Source organism: Mizuhopecten yessoensis, unplaced genomic scaffold, assembly GCF_002113885.1.
Source record: "Mizuhopecten yessoensis strain PY_sf001 unplaced genomic scaffold, ASM211388v2 scaffold2641, whole genome shotgun sequence".
Taxonomy (NCBI): domain Eukaryota; kingdom Metazoa; phylum Mollusca; class Bivalvia; order Pectinida; family Pectinidae; genus Mizuhopecten; species Mizuhopecten yessoensis.
The window spans coordinates 258663-280229 of NW_018404647.1; the positions used below are offsets into that span (position 1 = coordinate 258663).

At 36.2% G+C, this 21567-nt stretch overlaps 2 protein-coding genes across 4 annotated transcripts; both read left to right on the top strand.

The window, feature by feature from the left end:
- Positions 1–1241: 1241 nt before the first annotated feature.
- On the top strand, positions 1242–8941 carry LOC110446213. Of its 3 annotated transcripts, none has more exons than XM_021491250.1 (5): positions 1242–1324; positions 5099–5582; positions 5838–5874; positions 6689–6793; positions 7758–8941. In XM_021491250.1, the coding sequence occupies exons 2-5, from the start codon at positions 5115–5117 to the stop codon at positions 8171–8173; spliced, it is 1026 nt and encodes a 341-aa protein (XP_021346925.1). In that variant the 5' UTR covers positions 1242–1324; positions 5099–5114; the 3' UTR covers positions 8174–8941. The 3 variants fall into 3 exon arrangements, with proteins under 3 accessions (XP_021346925.1, XP_021346924.1, XP_021346923.1); XM_021491249.1 differs by having other exon boundaries at positions 1253–1345; XM_021491248.1 differs by lacking the exon at positions 1242–1324 and adding an exon at positions 2431–2537.
- A 9197-nt stretch (positions 8942–18138) lies between these two features.
- On the top strand, positions 18139–21567 carry LOC110446214. Its single transcript, XM_021491251.1, has 5 exons — positions 18139–18254; positions 19290–19770; positions 20086–20122; positions 20247–20366; positions 20605–21567. The coding sequence occupies exons 2-5, from the start codon at positions 19300–19302 to the stop codon at positions 21024–21026; spliced, it is 1050 nt and encodes a 349-aa protein (XP_021346926.1). The 5' UTR covers positions 18139–18254; positions 19290–19299; the 3' UTR covers positions 21027–21567.

Here is a 21567-nt window from a genome sequence, read left to right on the forward strand (position 1 = left end):
GTATCGTTTTAAAGAGAAAGTTATTGTCTCCATGATTGGCTGTATGGTACCGGGAAAGGGTCATTAAGGCACATTTAGACATTTGGGACATTCACGGGGTGTAATTTCGCTTCTGACGAGCCAATCAAAAGCCTTGATATTAAGGGAAGCGAGTTACATCATTCCGAAGGCTGAATAACGACATATGCAACAGCAACAAACAGATGTAGAATATGAATGACGATTTGTTTTTAATACTTATGATGAACCTTGAACAAAAATATTAAATAAAACGCATAATATCAATGGTAATTATTACCAGAATCAATCACTTAAACATTATATATAAATAACCTACGTGTAATACTTATAACATGGATTTATAGACTAATTTAGTAGTTTAACATAAGATCATCATCATCTATTGTTTGCTTTACCAAATATGATCAAGCACATGTATATTTCCAACAATATGTTTAGATCTGTACATCAAAGCGTTTGACATATTTATTCCAGTTAAATAATATATGCATTTTGAATTTCGAATGCTCCAATTTTTAAACAGTGCATATATATTCAAAACTTTTCTATACTAGATACAAATACTTTAACACATATTTTATCTTCTGACAATATGCAACTTATCCTTGACTGGTGCTTATATATAAACCAGTCATTTGAACTAAGGAGTGTGGGCCTGGCTTCTGTATAGTTTATATATTGTTGACTATTGCAGTTTCTTTGTAAATTTGTTGTTTTATTATTTGCCTTCAAGTTACTAAGTAACTATAAATGAGCAACACAATTATTGAATTGATATATACATATTCATGTTAAGTTCATGTTTCCGTACAGCGCATGTACTTGTATGATGTAAGACCTACTTTATTGTAAATGCTTGCAAAAGATATATAAACAATGGCTGATTCATTGTGAATGACTAAATGTCAAACATAGAAAAAATATAGAACTTAAATAGACCAACTAGTCTAGTCTAAATTGTGTTTTCAAAAACTGGTCAGTGTTGCCGATATTTCTTCGAAAACGAAAGTAAAAATAACACGTGTGTTTCTGTGTTTAACAGATGCAAATGGTTTACTTTTCGTCAAATATCGGTTATTTATTTGTTGCTGTCTCGAATTCTTGAATTACAGCAAATATGTGTATAATCCTTACATGTATATCATTAATCGATAACATAATTCGGACGTGCGCCAAACACGGCCGTTTTCAGAAAACAAAACGAAATATTCTGCGAAATGTCGAAAGTGAAAGTAGAATAAGCGCATATGCATGTAGTTAGCGTTTCTGTCCAGCACAATCCAGTCAGCTGACCCCTTATCAGGTACTGTATAGCTACACTCAGGTAAAATGCTTTACTTAATCTTTAAATTAATGTATTGAAATCAAAAATTCAAAATGCAAACAAAAAAATGTATATATCACATGATTTCCTCTGCAAAACTGTTAGGTTTTTTATTTGTAATATTACATTTATGACCTTTTGCGTAGGCTATGGATGGTTATTCACTGATAATTATTTGAATTTATAATTTATTTGGTGTGAAATAATATCTTTCAAAATGAGCTTCAAAGCTTCATTTATACTATATGATTAACCTGTTACATTTTGTCATAAATTTTATTTCGTTTAGTTATTTTCAATTTATGGGTTTTGTTTGGTTCTTGTTTAGTTTGTTTAACGTCTAATATATTTTGGGGGTATATTGGTTTCGTTTGGTTTTCTTTTGTTGTTTAACATTTTATTAACAGCTGGGGGAGGGGGGGGGGGGGCAGGGAGTCAAAGACATACCTTTACGGAACTCTCTCGGTGACGTAGTTTATTCGGTACAAAAAATAAAATCATTGAATACTCAATCATGTAATGTTTGAAATATATCTACTCCATTCACACATTGTCTGAAGTAAATCGACCGGAAGCTTGTTGTCAGTATTACTGTATTGACATACGTATAAACAACTTCATTCCCTTCACGCTTTTTTTCAAATAGAAAGGAAAACTGCACAGATCTCAAGTCGGGCACGTGTTTGCAGGGAAGATAGTAAGGTTTTGTTACTCAGTGTACACATAGAAATTCATACTAAATATACAGACATAGGGGTTGATATAAACAGATAACAATAAATTAACGAACATTGAAAAAGTGAAAATTTGAAAATTTACACCGTGATACACTAAATGATACTGACAATGTTTATACCAAATGTTACCTGGTGTTATCCCATGAAATAATCATTTGTCGAGCCGGATACTGTATCTGTTACTAGATGAAGGTCATCGGGAAAAACCTTATGCCAAAAATAGAACAATGGTGGTGACATCATTCTCATTGGCTAGACACTCGCTGTTCGGTATTCCCAATCTCTATTCCTTTTCAATCACACACAAAGGGAGTGCAAGGACCGTAACTCTGCGTAGAGATTGGGTATTTCCCTACATTGAAAGTCTAGTTCCGGGTCGTTAATTAAGTGAATATAACCGGGGTAGTTTGTACACGTATTACAATGTGTATGAAGACTTTGGGGTATACGTACAGGTGAGTGTATGCTTATCTATCATACAGACTGTAAATACTACTTATAACTCCATAATAAAATATCTGACATTAATGTCATTAATATATAAATCTAGTTTAATTCATGCATCAATGAAAGTAAACAATTATTGAAAATGAGGAATTATCTTTAACTTTTACATCTTCATACTAAACAACACTGTTTTGTTAGAAACCCAATCGAACAAACAATTCGGTAAACATATGGATAAGTACACCTCGTAAGTTGGTTACAGATGCTAAAATAGTGATCGTTATGTCTAGTTATTGGTTAAATAATACACTTGTACGAGTAAATATTTCGTCTGTGTTAACGTTGTAACATTCTGTCAGATTAATTAGTTGGTAACTGTATCTATTAAATGGTTAGCACTTTTACTCATTAATTGGTTGACACGTGTTTTTTTTATTACTACATTAAAAAGCCAAGCATGTTTTAATTGATAGGACTACTGAGTGTGAAAAATACAAAAGAAATAACGAATTTAGGGAAATATATAAAATTTGCAAATTCGAGAAGAACCCTATTATTATAAATAGCTTAGTTGCACTCTCCAAAATTATGATACTGTTTCTATTTGTAATTGTTTTGTGAGTGTGTAATGTCGTGTAATGGTGTTCTTTTGTTACTTGTAACTGAGGAGACGAAAGACTCAAAATGAAATTGAACTTGAACTCATTAATTGGTTGGCACGAGTACCCATTAATTGGTTGGTACGAGTACCCATTAATTGGTTGGTACGAGTACCATTAATTGGTTGGTACGAGTACCCATTAATTGGTTGGTACGAGTACCCATTAATTGGTTGGCACGAGTACCTAGTTGCAATTACAGATAAAACAAAGACACTCACAAGGACACACTCACACTAACTCGCACACATCATCATCATCACAGCAGCAGCAGCAGCAATCATTCGTCATTCATCATGCTCACATTAATACACACGCCAGAACCTTGTTCACCCTCATTCACCCAGACAAGACTTATAATGGTATATTACATAATTTGTATTCAATATACTGATATACATCATGTATCTTAACATGACCTTTTCTAGTGATGACCTCTTAATAAATCTGCTCTACGTTTAAACGCTAGTGATAAATACTTTCCTAAATTATTAAGTTCTTTTGTGTTTTCTATTTTGAGAAATTGAACAAATTTATACATACTAGGCCTCGTGAAATAATATTGCTTTATTATTTAGAGCGGAGGTCTGAATAGCGATTACATTTGATTATAAAATGGTAAACCTGTAGATCGTGTTAATTACTATTCACATGCTGCTCCTTTCCTGGTATATTGTTAGATTGATTTAATACTTTAACTACTGTAAGGAACTATGGTATTCCTTTTTAGTGTACATTGTTTAGGTTACTTCCTGAATAGTGTATGCATTTTCTTTTGAGTCATAATGTATATTTGTATAGGACATGACGTCAAGGTACTTGTCGATTCTTTTAAATCATGACCTACTTCCATGTTGTTCCTCGTCTGTTTTCATTGGATAAGACACTCGGCAATATTCCATGTTTGTGATTTTCATAACATAACTCTGTGTACTGTTTCTTTTATTTTCATTCCAAAAATATACTTTTGCTTGTAAATAGTAATGGCTTTATGGTTCAAGCAAATCTTATGTGTACATTGTGTGATATTTTTGAATTTTTATTTATAAATTGATATTTGAAAATTTCCAGTTTTCCTTCCACAGCTGTCAGTCTGTGTTGGACAAAGATCGATACATTCGCTGTACCAACATGCCACGTATGATCTGTTATCAAATACTCCGTTGCCTAGAGATGGCAGTTAAATAATTAAATTCATCACTTTTCCCAAGCACACATGCATGACAAGACCGACTTTTCTCACGGAAAAAAAATTAAGAAAATACCTCACTCATAGTAAAACCTATGTGAACTAAAACGGATCAAAATCTTGAACGGAAAAAGTGTACGAGTTAAAACAAGTTTATCGTTGAATTGGTAAAAATCTGTGAAACCAGAGATCTATCAGATCAATTTTTGTCTAATCGAAACAAAGTGAGTGGTTCATTACAGTAACAAACCTGTAATTCAGACGAAGGGACGCTCATTACTGACTGACACGTGAACTGATTTAAATATCGATCAGGGACAACTGACACGCTCATTACGTCCACGCTAAAAACTATTCCTGGTCATATATATACATGTAAGTAGAGAGTAAATCTCATAAAAAAAAACCAGTTGTCTTACAGTTGTACGCTCACAGACTGCACACAGGTATTTGAAAGCAGAATGAACACTTTTAAATTCAAAGGAATGATGTGGTCAAAATAACCATTTTTTAACCGATACTACCTTGTTATTTGTCGACCATATATCGGGTCTGTATCTAAAGTTTTCAGTATTATTGTTTTCAGTATCTTTATCGTTCATTTTCATCTTCTTTCTAATCAAATCTCTTTTCTTAGTACCTTCTTTCTGTTAAATATTTAATCACTTAATTATTAAGTTATAACGTCTTAAATTATTAAACCTGGTTTGTTTTTGAACAGCTCTACATAAGGAAAGATGTCTACCAATCCGTCTTACTCTCACTACGACATCCCATGTGATATGTCGAACCCTAAATACCAGAACAGTGAGAGGTCTGCGAGTATCTCCACGACCGGATCGTGTAGCAGCATCATCCCCGGGACTTCTGGGAGTGACTTTCGGCCCCTCACCTCAAAGAAATCTGCTGACCGGTATTCATGCGTTTTAATCATCATTGCCATTTTCCTCGCCTGCTTTTGTGTGGCTCTGGGCACATGCGTGGCAATTTTGTTTTCCAATCTCGAGCATGTTCGTGCGCAACTGCAGAGAGCATCTGGTGATTCGGTTGACCGGAAGGTGTGCCTGCTATGTGACGAACTTACTATGTCTCCTTTTGAGGACGAAAATGCTGCTACCCAGAAACTGGAAGTGACGTCAGATGACAACGGTGACCGAGTGTGCTGCGCAAACGATGCAAGACAGTCCAAGGTCATGTTTGATCTGGTAAGTCTTTAATAAGTTTTAAAACTGCTGTCCTTATCCCGTTGCTTTTGGCATGAGCTATGATTAAAACAAAAGATCAACGTATTCCTTCGTTTAATCAGACCTTACTTCAATTTTCGATTTTGCAAACAGGTTCGGTAATAATCACATTTTTTCAACCTAGTGGGCCCTCATTACCTTAGAAAGTTTGTCATTTCATATCAAATATGAATTCTAAAGTCGTCAAATGAAATACGTTCGTTTATTTCGTTTCAGTTGTTTAAGAAGAAGAACAAGATTACATGCATTGAAGGTAAGTCGGTACTCCTTAATCACTGGAACTACATAATCTGACACTAATGACCGTAATGTATCGATGAACAGAGAAACGCATGTTACATATTGCGTCGCATAGTCAGGGACGTAACCAGGCGTACGCACGGACGCACGGGCTTTCACGTATTTTTTTCAAGTATACTTTTAACAAGGATCACATCGTAGAACTGTATGTGATAGACTTTAACAACTCATATAATCCTCGGCCCTCAGTGAATTCATTATCTCATTGACATTGTTTCTTTTATTGACTATTTAACGAAAATGTTCCTTGTTCATATGGAAGTAATTATTACGCATTTGATAAAATATACTACAAGCCAAATATGAAAATGATAAGTATTTTACCCCCTCAAACTCAGGAGGGGGTAACCCCCCTCCCGAACCCACCCCCTACTCGCGCTTCGTATGCTTCCACATACTCATAGTCCTGGTTACGTCCCTGATAGTTCTCATTACTGGTACAACTTGTATAATGTACCGGACGCCAGTGGCGATTTGGTACCGACGGACACCCTTAGGGACAAGCTTTAGACAGCTTTACTACGTTTCTAATACTCATTTACCTTAAATTCTGCAAATAGGTTTCATTTAAAAGATAAAAATATTTATAATTAGAACATGGTATGGTTAAAGTAATAACTTTAATACTGCTCGGGTGGAACTTATTTTCCTGTTTTATGTCATGACACGGACATTCAAAGAATCTCTTCCTGTAAATCGTTCTTTCTTTCATTTCTTCCAAACAATCTCACCCGTATATGATGTTTATCTTTATTGTTTCCCCACAGAAGTGAACGCCGCCCAGACCTCGTGTAATCGGACATTGCCTGGTCCTGTCTTGACGGGAAGAGCATCTGCCCACCTCCACATAGGTGTCCAAACACCACGCAACGGTAAGTAGGTCAAAAAGTAGTCCATCAGTTCTAGTTTTGTCCGGTGGTCTGTGATCAAGAGAGTAAGACCTAAATCATTGTTTAAATGTACATGTATGTGTTACTGAACTTGTCTATCATCTGCAATGTGCAATGCACACTTAATATAATGCAAGATATTCCTCCGCTATTGTGTGTTAGGTAGGAATCTATTTTATCTATAGACAGTTCTATAAAACAGTAAGGTCCTCGACGGGAGGAAATTTGCTCTTTTAAATAATGCAATAGAATGTTTTATTATTATAATCGGAACAGCAATCGTGACTGACTTTCACTTCTCATATGACTAGCCAACGTCACTCTCACAATTGCAAAAACAATCTGTGTGGGTTGCTTCCCTTGGATCGTCATTGTCGTCCACTATAAAGCAGTCTTTGTTTCAGTGATATTGTTCGTCAATTTTGACATTGCGATACATTGATCATATTTTACAATTTCATCAAAAGAAAATGCTATAATTCAAAACTATTATCACATGGAGAAAATACATGTTTTGAAATATAATAATGATGGCATGATGAAAAAATAAGAGTAATTGCAAATCGTTCATACCAAGAACTGCTTCAAATATGTTACTCATGTACATTTTTAGCACATGGCCTTCAGGGGCAGATCCTGGATTTTCAGTTAGGCGGCGCAACAGTTGCAAATATATATTTATGAAGGGAATTGGGTCCATGAAGATGTAAAAACACAAGTTAATGAAGATATAAAATCTTGAATTTTCTAACCAATGATACATTTTTTTCGATGACAACAAATTGAAAGCAGTTGCCCATCAGAACTGGACACTGAGCAACTTTTAATATCTGTCTATTGTCTTGATGATTAACATAAGGTTGGTGATTAGTGGATGGTATATCCCGTCTCGTGTACAGGAACTCATATAAAAGTAAAATTATTTTATTATTTTTCAATATTATAGATCATGGTGACCAGCCAGTGCGGAATTGGCAATCAAACGATCCGACATCTCACATCGAGAGAATTAACTTAACAAATGACCGACTGATCATCAACACGACCGGACTGTACGTTGTCTATAGCCAAATCTACTTCTCCAAGTACGTCCCTCCCACAACGCCCAAGTCCAGCAGTGTCCTTTACCACTACGTGTACCGGTACAACGTCATCTATCCCAACACCGGCAACCAACTACTGATGAAAAGTGTCAGGACCTTGAACCTTGACCCCGTGACGTCACATAGCGACCACACGAGTTACACGTCGGCGACGCTTCGTCTGAAGGTTGGTGACGAAATCTACGTTAAAGTGTCCAACATATCCATGGTTTCGCGAGCAGAAGAGGCCAGTTTCTTGGGTGTGGTACAGATAGCGTAACATCCAATGGTTGTGGTATATACACCAGCACGTCACGGCCGGGGTTCGAATCTCGGTACTGGTGTGAGCGCTCTCCTGCACCTGCCGACCAAAGCGCAGTTCCGGACCCGCGATTAGAAGTCCCTCGGACAGGACTCAAAACCGCAGGTCCCGTGTCCACTGCACGTTAAAGACAGATCGTATCAGACTACATATCCAGATAGGACCCAACGCTGTGGGTCCCGTGTCTACTGCACGTTAAAGACAGATCGTATCAGACTACATACATGTATGTGTTGCTTATTGTAGTTGAACAATTATATATTTCGTGAATGGCAGCTGTGTATTTTATATTCCAAAAGAGTGTATATTTTTTGAGACATAAACAATGTCTAAACATTCCTACTGTGATATAGAAGTTTGAGACAGGATGATATATAATGTAAACGTCCATTTTTATTTTATTTTATTTTTCGCGATTTTCACGCGGTAAACATTGCGCTCATTAATGATTACGCTGATGGGACTTTCTATTAATGGTTTTGTTCGCGTTTATTGATTCAATTTTGATCATTAATGCGTTAATCTATTAAAATTCGATAATACGCTCGCATTTTTGTCCGCTAACATGATAACTTTTACAGTATATAGAGTGCGTGTGCGTATGTATCAGAGACGAATGGTTCAGAGTATGTGTGCGTGTATGTGTGTAGAGAGGCAGGGCTGAAACAGGAATGAACGAATGGAATAAATCATGCATGAAATAAAATATTAAAAAATAAAACTAAACTATGTCTTTTTTACGTTGATAGCATGTAACCTGTCCCTCGATGCTAATGTTGACCGGAGTTGAACCTACGCAGGCACGTTGTGTACTGTAGTAGGTTCAGTTTTACGAACTAAGGCAAGAAAGAGTTAGTTCCCTTTGCATGCAGAGAAAAATCTACTTTACTTATTTTGTAGACGTAGTCGGGCTAGCGGATTCAATACTGAAACCTGATAACGATTTGATCTTATTTGTGATACCTAAGTCTGTCTCGACCTCAATCAAGCGTTCCATAAGGTTTGCTGGTGTGTACATGCCACCTAATTATGTTATTTTATTTTCTAACTTATTAGTCTCTGTGATTAAATGTATAGCGTACATACACCAACCTCCATATATGAAAAACAAATAAATACTGATATATATTAATACATTAATTCATAAGCGAATGAAACTAACTAAATAAGTAACACGTATGTACTTGAGTATTAAGTCAATTTCTATTTTATTTACCACCCGAAATACCCGATTCTACATACACACCAAGAAAAGTCTCAAAACACATAGTATTTTAACTCTCTGATCCCTGTCACGTGGACCAGACACATTGATATAATGTAAGATCGCAGTATATATACTATTCCTGTATGACCATTATCAGTTATACACTATATCTAAAAAGGATGTTTTTAGAATGGAAGATATCTTTTTCATCATCAAGTTTTCTTCTTCATACTCTGACAAAATGCAACTTCGATCGCAACATATCGACAAAGTCCGGTGACTCTCGGAATCTAACCGTGAAAAGCAGGAATTGAGCGATATGTTGCGATTGATTACGAGTACGACTTACCATTCCTTATACACATTAAATGACCTAGAGTCAGGGCAATGATACTATATTTCAGTATTCTGAATAAGGATACCGATTTCGAGTCAATTCTGATATCTTCTATTCAAATTTCAGCCCATTTGTTAAAAAGACAAAATCTGCCGTATCTAATATCATTTAAAATTCAATGACGTATGTGCCTATACTCATGAAACTTTTTTGATTCATAGTTCAAATGCGTCGTTTAAAAGTTTAAAAAAAAAATACCATTATAATTAACGAAACACTTAATGAGATATGGTTACTCCCACGAAGATCTAATTATCGAACATATTCACCATTAAGTATATAGTGGCGCATACATGGCATGTAACACGTAGATCTAAGGGAAACGCCTACCGTAGTATTTCCGCTTCCCGTAATAACAATTATAAAGACGACTGGAGGGATAAACACTCCCGACAACTTGCCTCTGATAACTCTTAATAAGTCTTGTTTCCTTTCAATTAACCTGGATATGTTCAGCGTACATTTGTAAAAAGGAATAGTACTTTTCATTCTGAGTGTATTGTTAAATTCTCGATGTTTTTGTGGCAACATTTACACATGTATTCCTCACACTCTTTATTACAAAAAAAATACCAACACTTTAATAACAAAGTGACAATAATAAGCGAGTATCAAACTTGTAACAATTGGGCAAATTGATATACGTAACGGTGGGCACGAGCATAGAAAACCCTGAAGTCAGTACAAGAGTATTCATGGAGGATGATTCACCACAGTCATAAACATAATTACTATTAAATCACATATCAAGCTTTCATACAATGCATTCACAACTGAACATATTTTCTGATGTATGCTAATCGTGTAGCCCAACTGTTGTGACGTTATAAGAAACAGTCATAGCTTTTCATTATAGGACATTTGCGCGAAGGCAGACTTTGTGGTGTTTTCTCTTAATTGTTTTTATCAACGAGTTTTGACAAACTAGCTATCTTCGTGCCTTCAATTTTGCCATGACCTATTCCACGCTCAAAACTAAGACCAGAAGTGAGGCATCGCCAAACAAAGAACTAGGAAATAAATAGGCTGTTACATGTAGGAAGTAAAGAAAAAACATAGATTCCATTTGTTGAAGTGGGGGAAGCAATTCAATGATGGTTTGTTCAATTGTCTCCTTAGCAGAAGACACAAAGGGAAACCCCTGATTATCCCTCAACGTCTAATTGAGTAGTTTGTTTGTTTGTTTGATTTTGTTTAACGTCCTATTAACAGCTAAGGTCATTTAAGGACGGCCTCCCCTGTGTGCAAGATGCATGCGTGTAGTGTATGTGTGTGTATTTTGGGAGGCTGCGATATGTTCGTGTTTATCTCCTTGTGATAGCGCGGAACTGATGCCGACTTTATAGTGCTACCTCACTGAAACATACTGCCGAAGACACCCAGCAGGACGCCTCACCCGGCCACATTATACTGACAACGGGCGAACCAGTCGTCCCACTCCTAATTTGCTGAATTGAGTAGACAAGATAGATAAACAAGTGTATCGTCTGTATACGGCATTTCTGTCTGTTTGCCATTCCAACATATCACTGATGGATGTAATTAATAAGGTATACCTAAGTACTGTACCGACTGAGAACCCTTAAGGACGCCTGTCCCACTGCACTGTGGTGTTACTGTAACCCTCTCTTACCTTCCATTTTGACATAACCGTAGAACAGTTGGACCCCGACCCTACAATTGACGAGGTAGCTCAATCAGTTAAAGAAATATATCAATCTGGAGTCAACGGTTCGAATCTTGGTCTAGCCCCGCAGAAAGTTTGCACTCCGAATACTGTTGTTTATTGTATTTTGCTCTGAAGCAAAGAAGTTCAGCTGCAACGAGTATTGTTAGAGAGTCGGATACACAGGCATATAGACCTGGAAAATGGAAGCGAGACACAGAACGATAGAGACAGACAGACAATTACCTTAAGTTAGGTATAGTAGAATCTGCATAATTTGGCTTATTTTTTTTTACAGTTATAGACGGTTTTCTAAGCATGATTTTGTGAGTATGAAAACAAGATCAAGCGCCAATGGTTCATCACTGTCTAAACGGATTTAAAAAAAAAAATGCGTCAATCAAGAAACATTTGATCAAGGCAACGTGTTTTCATTCTTTTACTTCCAAAAAGACATTAGGAGTTTATTCTTTAAATACGTAATCACAGAAAAATTAATATCACAAAACGTTGATTTCATTAGGGATAATAGGTATCAATTTAAAGAGAGATATATTCGCTTTTTTTGCCATATTTGAATTCTGTGTAAATAGTTAAGGATAATATGATTAAAACAAATTCTAGTTTCTTTTCTAGGTTTTTTTTTTAACATTCATACATTTTTTATTCTTTTCTCTTTTCTTTTACGGCCCAAAATAACCTCGCGTGTAGTTATGAATCTCCAAAAAGAAATTATTTCGTCATTTCTGTTTTTTTATACATGTATTTGCTTTTCTCTAACATCCTGTTCACATTTGAAGAGATTAACAGAATAAGGTTTATACATAAAACATAAAAATAAACTGTTTCACAAGTAATCTGAAAGTATATTGTTTAAATTATTCCCGTTCAGATATTAGGATTTTGTGCATTGGTTCATTATATGTTTATTATGATAACTATGGACCTTGGAGTTATTATCATGAACTTTAAATAGTGTTGATAGTTTAAATAATGTTAATAGTTATCATGACTGATTTTACTATTGATGCTTAACACGGCGTAATCATATAGATAAAACCAAACCGAATTGTTTCCCCTTGTTGATATACAATACATCTCGTGATCAGCCCATATACGATAACGTTATCAAGCAGGGTTATCTCAAAAGGTCAATCTACATGACCAGATAGGAGAGAAACACGTAACCTACACGAGTACATTACCCGGATACTTGTACCTTGCAAAAGTCCCATAACAATAAACAATGTAATGTACACAATATAGATGGACGGCTTATACCATCTTAGTGGAACATTTGAAAACAATCACATATGTCTTTTCGTTTATCATTCATGATGTAAAAGATAAAAAATATATAGCTGATTATTGAGTTCCGTCCGTTTTGTAGAATTAACTCTTCCTCTTTTTAAGGAACTGCAGTTCCCTTGCATTTCATTCTCTCACAGGGGTTCGTTACAAATGTCTGAAATACACCTATGCTGTACTGATATGGGTCACAGCACGTGTATGTGTGCTGTGACCCATATCGGTATAGCATATGTGTATTTCAGACATTTGTTACGAACCCATGTGATTCTCTCGAGAAGTATCATTCCTTTGTTATTAACTCTTACTAAACACTCCTTGCATCCTCGATATCCAGCGGTTACGCTTACTTTCGCTCTCTACACCCCTGGAATATGTCATGGCAAAATTGAAGGCACGAAGATAGCTGTTTGACTGATCTAAGGTAAAAAAAAAAAAAGCTGACCAATCGCTAGGCTGATTCCTGTCCTTTGAAGATTACAAAGGAGAGACGCCCGACTTCAAAGCCTGTCAACTTTTACCGTTACGGGACCGCGAGATTCTTTTGATGTACATCAAAGGATCGAACTAGTCTACTTGTCTCATCAACAAGGTGGCGCACATCGAGCCTTCAATTTTGCCATGACATATTCCAGGGGTGTAGAGAGCAAACGTGAGAGTAACCCCTGGATATAGTTGATGCCCTCCTTGATGTTCTTTGTAACCTCTTGCTGTCTCCTTCTTTAAACATCTCTTTGACAACCATGTCGAACAGCTCTTGATTAAGTCTTTAGGAAAAACCAAATATCTCATCAAAATCTCTATCACTTTAACTCCCTGTTCTTAATCATCGTTGATTGTCTTCTATAAACTTCATCAATATCGCCCCTGATCATCTGTAGGAAATATGATTTCATTTCTCTTGTTCCTCGCTCGGCGGATCCCTACTTCTATGCTCATAGTGCTCATTGATATTTCAAGAACACTAATCCTCTCGCCTGTAGTTGTAGATTTGCGGGTTACAATTTCGGAGTTCTAAGTTGCTGTCTGTAATAACTACTAGGGAAATGAAGGTTTACATGAACAAACATACCATCTGCTAGTCCGACTCTGTATTTGAAACGATGTCATATCACAAACCGAAATATCATCTGAGGTAGACGTGTTATTTTAATATCGTCCCTGACCCTAATTGTATGACATCATCCCCATTAATACCCTGATATTACAATTATGTATGTCAATACTTCCTGGTAAAGGGATTATATGCAGAGGGGAATTCCCCTAAATTTACCTTGAAATAAAATCCATGGATGATTTAAAAAGCAAAGCTTTTATTGTTTTTACAACATGTCGCTTTATTTGTTGATCACGGATATAACGTTTATCTTTATTCTGTTGAGCGATTGTTTTACCCAGATGTGATGATTCACCTACAGCCGTTTGTATTATGTAATATCAGAGATAAAGCAGTTTATAAACAATTAGATAACTTTTGGTCCTACTCTAAACAAAACCTGCGTTACCTGTATCGACACACATTTTTACACATGTACATCTTGAGGTGTTATCAAATTCATTTAGTCAATGTAAGTTACAGACATTCTTAATAGGGAATTTGAAAATCTTGTAATGTTTTGAAAAGTCTACACTAAAACAACGAAATAAGGTTTACATTCCTAATCATAAATATTTTTTTCCTGCAGAATGCCATACAAAGTAGAAAAACTACCACATAGGTATTTATGATAAAAAGAAAGTCCTTGTCTGAAGAGCCCCACAAACCTATTATAGTGTTATACATGCTATGGCTGAAGCAGTTAATTTATTCTTAAACTAGTATTTCTTGTAAACATTACGAAAAAAAACTTCAAGTTTACAGCTAATCGCGGACACTGATAGCCTTCCAACAGAACCAATCACCTGGTCTCGTAAACTAATCAGTAGAAAGGGGAGACAATACCCATTTGAAGGTTAGTTTGTCGGCGCAGAAGTACACCTTGAGGCCTTTAATGATTAATCGGTTTTACTGCAAGTCAGGAGAATAAACAGTGAAATCGTGTAGATTTAAACAAATGTTAACATACGAATAAGTCCCTCTGCACTCTAGTGTTTCGTATATATGCATTTCGTTTTGGATATAACTGAAGCTCAAGTCGACAAGAACACTTTCTCAGGTAGCTCAGTCGGTTAGAGGGATAGTATAACAATCCGAAGTCCAGGATTCAAATCCCCGTTTAGCTCTGCTGGGTTTTTATACAGGCACACATGTTAACCAATGTATTTCCTATCTCCATTTGCCAATCAGACAACATACATTTCACCAAAAATATCTGGGAACTTTTCGGAAACAGCTAGGGCAGATACTGTGTTTTGCACACATGACGTTAGGATATGAAACTTTTGATTAAATCACTAGAACTGCACGAGCAGAATGTCTCGAATACTACATATTCATTACTTAGAGTCAGAACAGTGTCGTGGATTCGATTAAAGCCTATGGTGTTTTCACTGATCTTTTTTAATCAGGGACGTTCCCTTTTGATTGTGCAAAATAATTACAGGTACCTATCAACCATTAAACCTCTACTCTTTGAACATGAACACCAATCAAAGGTTACTTTGAAACGATCCATGTCGATGTATGTACTGGAAAAAATATCTGTGTAAATGTATTGATATACATCAATTATATAAAAAGAAATTGTAGAAAGTATGACATTGTAAAACCTTTTTCCGAACTTCAAGCCATACCGAACAGTAATACAATATCTATATTGATCATATGTCAATTAATCGAACGATTCTCAATGAAAGCAATATTTGTTAAAAAAAAAAAAAAAAAAAAAAAAAAAAAAAAAGGTCTTCATGTTCTATACAGTTAATCAAGCTTGTTAACTTCCTGTTTCTTAAAATAGAATGACACTTTGTTAGATCAATATCCCTCCCAGTGTGTCTATTATAACGTTTAAAAAGAAACCCTAGGAGAGGTTTCTTTGACATGTTAAACACAACGTGTGGTACACCTAACACAGAGCAACGGTGTATTTGAAAGTAGTATCACAGTGGTGAACCATTAGGTGGCCACAGAGACCTAGATATTAGCAAACAGTATACATTTTGAGACCTTTTTTGATATATCTGAAGTATTACTATACGTAAAAGGCGACACCCCTGCAGGTAGGGGATCGAAAAAAGAATACACCTGCTGTTATCAACTGCATGTATCGTAAGAGGCCGCTTATGTGGGAATCCCTTGCAGAATTGGGGATTTGCTTTTGTGCCTTCTTGGGAACACAAAAGCGACCAAAATAAATGTGCTGCACCCATTGCAACATTTGGAATCTTTATAATCCTTTCTATTTCTAATAACCTTTTATTTCCTCGCGCCTTGCTTGGCAATACAACACTTTTGGCTTTAATGCTGAGCGTTCACCAAGGTGAGGAAGGCAATGTGTTCTGTCCGCAGGCCGCGGACATACCAAAGCCTTTAAAAATGGTAGTTGTTATTCCTTTCTTAACGTTCAGCATTTAGGGGAATCGCAATGACTGGTTCACCCGTTGTGCAGTGCTGAGTGCCTTCGGCATGGTATTTCAGTGTGATGGCACTATCAAGTCGGCATGAGATCCGCGCTATCACAAGGAGTCAAGGAAACCAACATACCCTGTCTCCGGTACATGGAGGCACATCCTTAAATGACATCAGCTGTTAATAGGACGTTAAACAAAATGAAACCTAACCAAACCAAACCAAACGTGGTTCACAGAAATGTAATCCTGACAGGTTCGGTATATATAAGCTGGAAGGCTACGCCATGTGTCTTGCTGTCGTGGCAGATTTAGACTAAATATACCGACTAATGACTAATCTAGCTGAAGCAACGGCTGAGCGAGGATACCTTACTCACTGCCGGTTCTCGGGATCCTCTAGCAGACGGGTGATCATGTTCAACATCTCTTCATTATTTTTTCCCAGCTGTCAGATACAGCCTCCCAATAAACATCATTCTATACGATCTGGAAACATACCATTCTTCAATCTGGTCTCCTGGCACCATTACCATCATGCAGCTTGTACAAAATACTAGAAAATCTGTATCATATCATCTACTGTCTTTGGGTTCATACCCATGTTAGATTACACGTTTTCCCCCTTAACGTCCACTTCAGAAACAGTCAATTGTCTGTGACAGTGGTGGGCGCATCTGCATATATCTCATGGAAGATATCTTGTACGCTCTCTTCAATTTCTTGTGCATGGGTAATTATTGTTCCGAAATTTTGTGTACTGCCACCAACTAAGTTAAATCATCCTTAGTTGGCATTTGGCGGGTACTGAAATATTGCGGGAACTTTTACTTAAAACTTCACCTATCATATCAAGTGTGTTTCTATGGTCCAATACTCAATTTGCTCTCAACTCGTCCTAAGCATTTCATCTAAGTTTTTACTCTGCTAGAGTATGCAACCCATTGTTTCACTTTTAACCGGTCATATTGTGTGATAAAGATTGCTACTGAAAATAAACTTTACATTGGAACCCATTACATTCGTCTCAAACCAGCATATATAATCCGACGAATGAATTGCGTCTAATTATTAGAATGCTCGCTGTCCCTTTATGAGAGTTATTATGTTTTTTATGGTATACCGACGCTACCGGCATCCAAAGCTCTTGCTTTAGATGAACTCTCAATGGTGATATAGTTGTCTTGAAATGTTGGCCTTCTTTTAGCCTACTAGGCATTAGCTGTTTCAAAAAAGACTGACTGTTTGTTGGTCTCTTCAATCATAATTTGTAATATGGTTTCCTTGTATTTCAAGTCCATCATTTTGCGCACGTGATGCCTGTCAATGCACATGTCTTTCATTAATCTTCTGCCTTCGGCTCAATGATCGCATTAGTAAACATAATGTCCCAATCACACTTTTTACACTATGTTCCTGAGTACAAGAGATTGTGAACAGCGTGTCACTTTTGCCAGTCTGCCTGATAAAGAACTATAGACATGTAAGACGCTGCTTCATATTACCGAATACTACACTAGTTATATTTCTGTTTTGTAAGGTAATTGTGATCCCTGAAATATTTCAACATATCTTTCGTTTTAGATTCGAACACACAAATCAGCTCCCTCAATTACAACGGTATCAGAACACTTCAGATGTCAAGGTCGACCGTGGCTAATTTGAAAATCATTTAATTTCGCTCACAAAACTGATAATGTTTTAATAGGTAAATTTTATTACTCGTATACAATAAATAACGTGTACGTATTGCATTTCATCAACGGCCTTTATGTGTTTAAAACCTGTTGGCAGCCGGCCAATGTCATATCAAGGTACGACATATATCATTATGTGTAAAGTTAGCGTGGAACATAACAAACGTAACTTGCTACCCGGACAGCCGACTGTGTTTACCTCACGTTGTCGTAGTACCTTTTACCTGTACCTGGTATAAGGTAGACGTTGTAAAAAGGTATGTGTACCTGTATTTACGTGTAACTGCCTATTGCTTATTATGTATACATTTCATTCTAACCCTACCTGTGTTACACTAGAAAACAGAAATTGATGCCAGTGCAACAGAAACTTACCTGTTATATTTGATTGCAATCAGCAGAGAAACATAATTCTATATATTTTTTCAAAACTGTAAATATTCAAAATACATAAAATACATAGAAATGTAATTAAATTGTGTTGCAAAATTAATGACATCAAATAAACAAAAAAGACAAATAGGGTGCAAAGCATTAAATGAACGAAAACTTGAAAGTACAAAACATGATATGTTTGAGTTATACTCCTTGTGTATGGACAGCACTGTACCTAATTTTAATTGAAACTAGAAGAACTAATCATATCGATAACTTTATTATGTATAACACATTTGTATTTAAAGACCACTTCTTAAGCCACTTTGATTATAAAAGAGAGCAGGGCAGCTGGATATACGTGTGTGCATTATTTGTTCTGAAAACGAAAGTACGAGTGGTAAAATAAGATCTGATTGAACGATTTTTGTGTCTGAAAACGAAAGTACAAGTAGTAAAATAAGATCTGATTGAACGATTTGTGAATCTGAAAACAAAATAAAAGTACTGTAGTAAAATAAGATCTGATTGAACGATGTGCGTGTCTGAAAACGAAAGTACAAGTAGAAAAATAAGATCTGATTGAAAGACTTGTTTGTACAAGTGAGCTTGTAACAGCAACAGCGACGTTCTAAATGTAAAATTAAACAGCGGGCTATATAGGGGCTCAAACAATGGACTTAAGATTATGATATTATTGCTCTAACTAACTGAGCTAATTAGTCAAAAAAAGGGAATTACCCTGCCCCAAACGAGCTTAAGTTATATTCAAAACGTAATGACTATAAGGAAAACCTTCAGTGCTGCGGGACAAGGATGTCTATAATTATGAACCATTTACGTATGCACATAATAGGGCTGTATGATCAGTTGGAACCATTTTTCGTGAATGCAATAAATACCATTTATTTTTTCAGAATGTAAACAATGGCGGCAAATCCCCATGGCGCTAGTCCGACTTATTCTGGACAAGGCCAATCCAACAATCAGTATTGCGCTGTACAGCAACAGCGTCTATGCACTGGACATGTGCAACAACAACGATCAATAAGTGAGTGCTCGACAACAGAGCTCCTTCCGCAGGTGGACAATAAAAGAGGTAGAAAACCTTGTTGCAGAATTTACTGGGTGATCTGCGCTTTGGTTTTTCTAAGTATCGTCCTCTGTATTGCTCTTTCAGCATGCGTTGCAGTCCTTTTTTCACAGGTAGGAAACATGAAAGAAAACATCCAAAGATTAGAAAGGCAAAATGATGCCAGCGAGAAGATTTGCCAGCAATGTGCTGAATTGATGGTAGGTCCGTTTGACGACGACAATCCGTACCTAAGTGAACTTGACAGAGAAGGAAACATCTGCTGTGCATCAACGCCGAAACAAACGAAGATTATTCTGGATTTGGTACGGATCCATTACTTTGATCATTACATTTTATGGTTCATTTAAATAGTTTGAATTATTAAAAGAAAAAAAAGAAAAAAACTTTCGTCAACCACTTTTCATATGGGCCTCAGTAGGCTAAAGACAAAATTAACATTTCCACTAATACTTAAAATTCATATATGTGAAATATTCATACGCTAAGTAAATAAATATTAAAGTCTAATGTATCTTCCTAGTTCCTAATTCTATTTAATTCAAGACCTTACATCGTATTTTAATCTCTCAAATTACAATTGTTCCAAATTTTATAGACAGTAAATTTAATGTTTTCAGATGTATCAGAGACAGAGAAGAATTTCTGACATCATTGGTAAGAATGATTTTTAAATAATCGTATTGTATTGGAGATGAAAATGATCAGAAAACTTACATTAACACTGTACAAGGGTACATAAAATGCATAATTGAAGACGGTAATTTATCTCCGTTTACAGGTAACAGACAATCCAACCAATCAAAATGCTGCAATAACTCGCAATCTGATACGCCGACTTCTGGTACGAGATCTGCCCATGTTCTTGTTGGACTGCAACGACTGAAGGCAGGACGGAACAGTAAGTACAGATAATATGATATACGTGTTTAATTCTATGAAATATGGTCTAAAGACATTCTTCTCTCATTCTAAAAGACCTTACACTTATCAATCATGTTTAGATAGTTTAACAAATGCAATTTACCTTTTCCTATTGAGCATTAATTTTTTCATAATGACTGGAAAATATTATCATTTAAAATCAATCTGATTTTCATATCTGACAATTATATTCCTTATCAATGATATCTCAATAGGTGGAATCGAACCCATTCGAAGCTGGGACCGGTCCGACCCTACGTCCCATATTGACGGGGTACAATTTGACAACAACACACTGATTATCACGGATGCGGGACTATACTTGATCTACAGTCAGATATGTTTCTCCGTGCGTGACACAGGTAATTTTGAAGAGGGTACCATTCCTTTATTGTACCATTACGTGTATCGATACAACGTCATATATCCTAATGGTGGCAACCAGCTCCTGCTGAAGAGTGTCAACGCTCAGAGGATTGAACCTTCTAGGGACTTTGGTGATCTCACGAGCTACACTTCCGCAGCGTTGATGCTCAATAGAGGCGACCAGATCTATGTCAAGGTCTCCAATTTGTCGTATGTGTCACGTGATCAGAAGGCAAGCTTTCTCGGCGTATTGAAAATGAAGGGAAGCTGAAACAATGATTATGTTCGTCGTTGAGTGCATACCGCTGCAGATTTACTACTCGACATTTTATCGTCCAATCACATTGTACGTATTAAACTTATTGCGGCATTTCAAGACCGACTGGTTTTTTTTTATCAAGCTATGTCTGAGTGAGCGATGAAAATGGCAAATCGCTGTACAGGTAAACGATACAAATCGCTCACTCAGTCATAGCTTGGCAGAGGGACCAGTCCGTCTGGTAACGTCTAATGCCTGCATTTTTTGTCCATAAAGTAAAATGTTGATGCTACACGTTCCCAACTGATGAATCTTACTGAAGATTTTACTAGAGATCCTCGAGCGTAAATACAACATCTGTTATCTTATAATTAAATTAGACATGCTGCAAAATAGATGAAAATTATAAGACTATTTGCTAACATACTGGTAAGGATAGCTATTGTGAAGCTCCACATTTTATATTCGCTTTGATTCGAATGTTTCTTTGTTTTCTATTATCTAGGCTTTGTTATTTTACTTCGAAAAACATTAAAGTATATATATTTTTTAA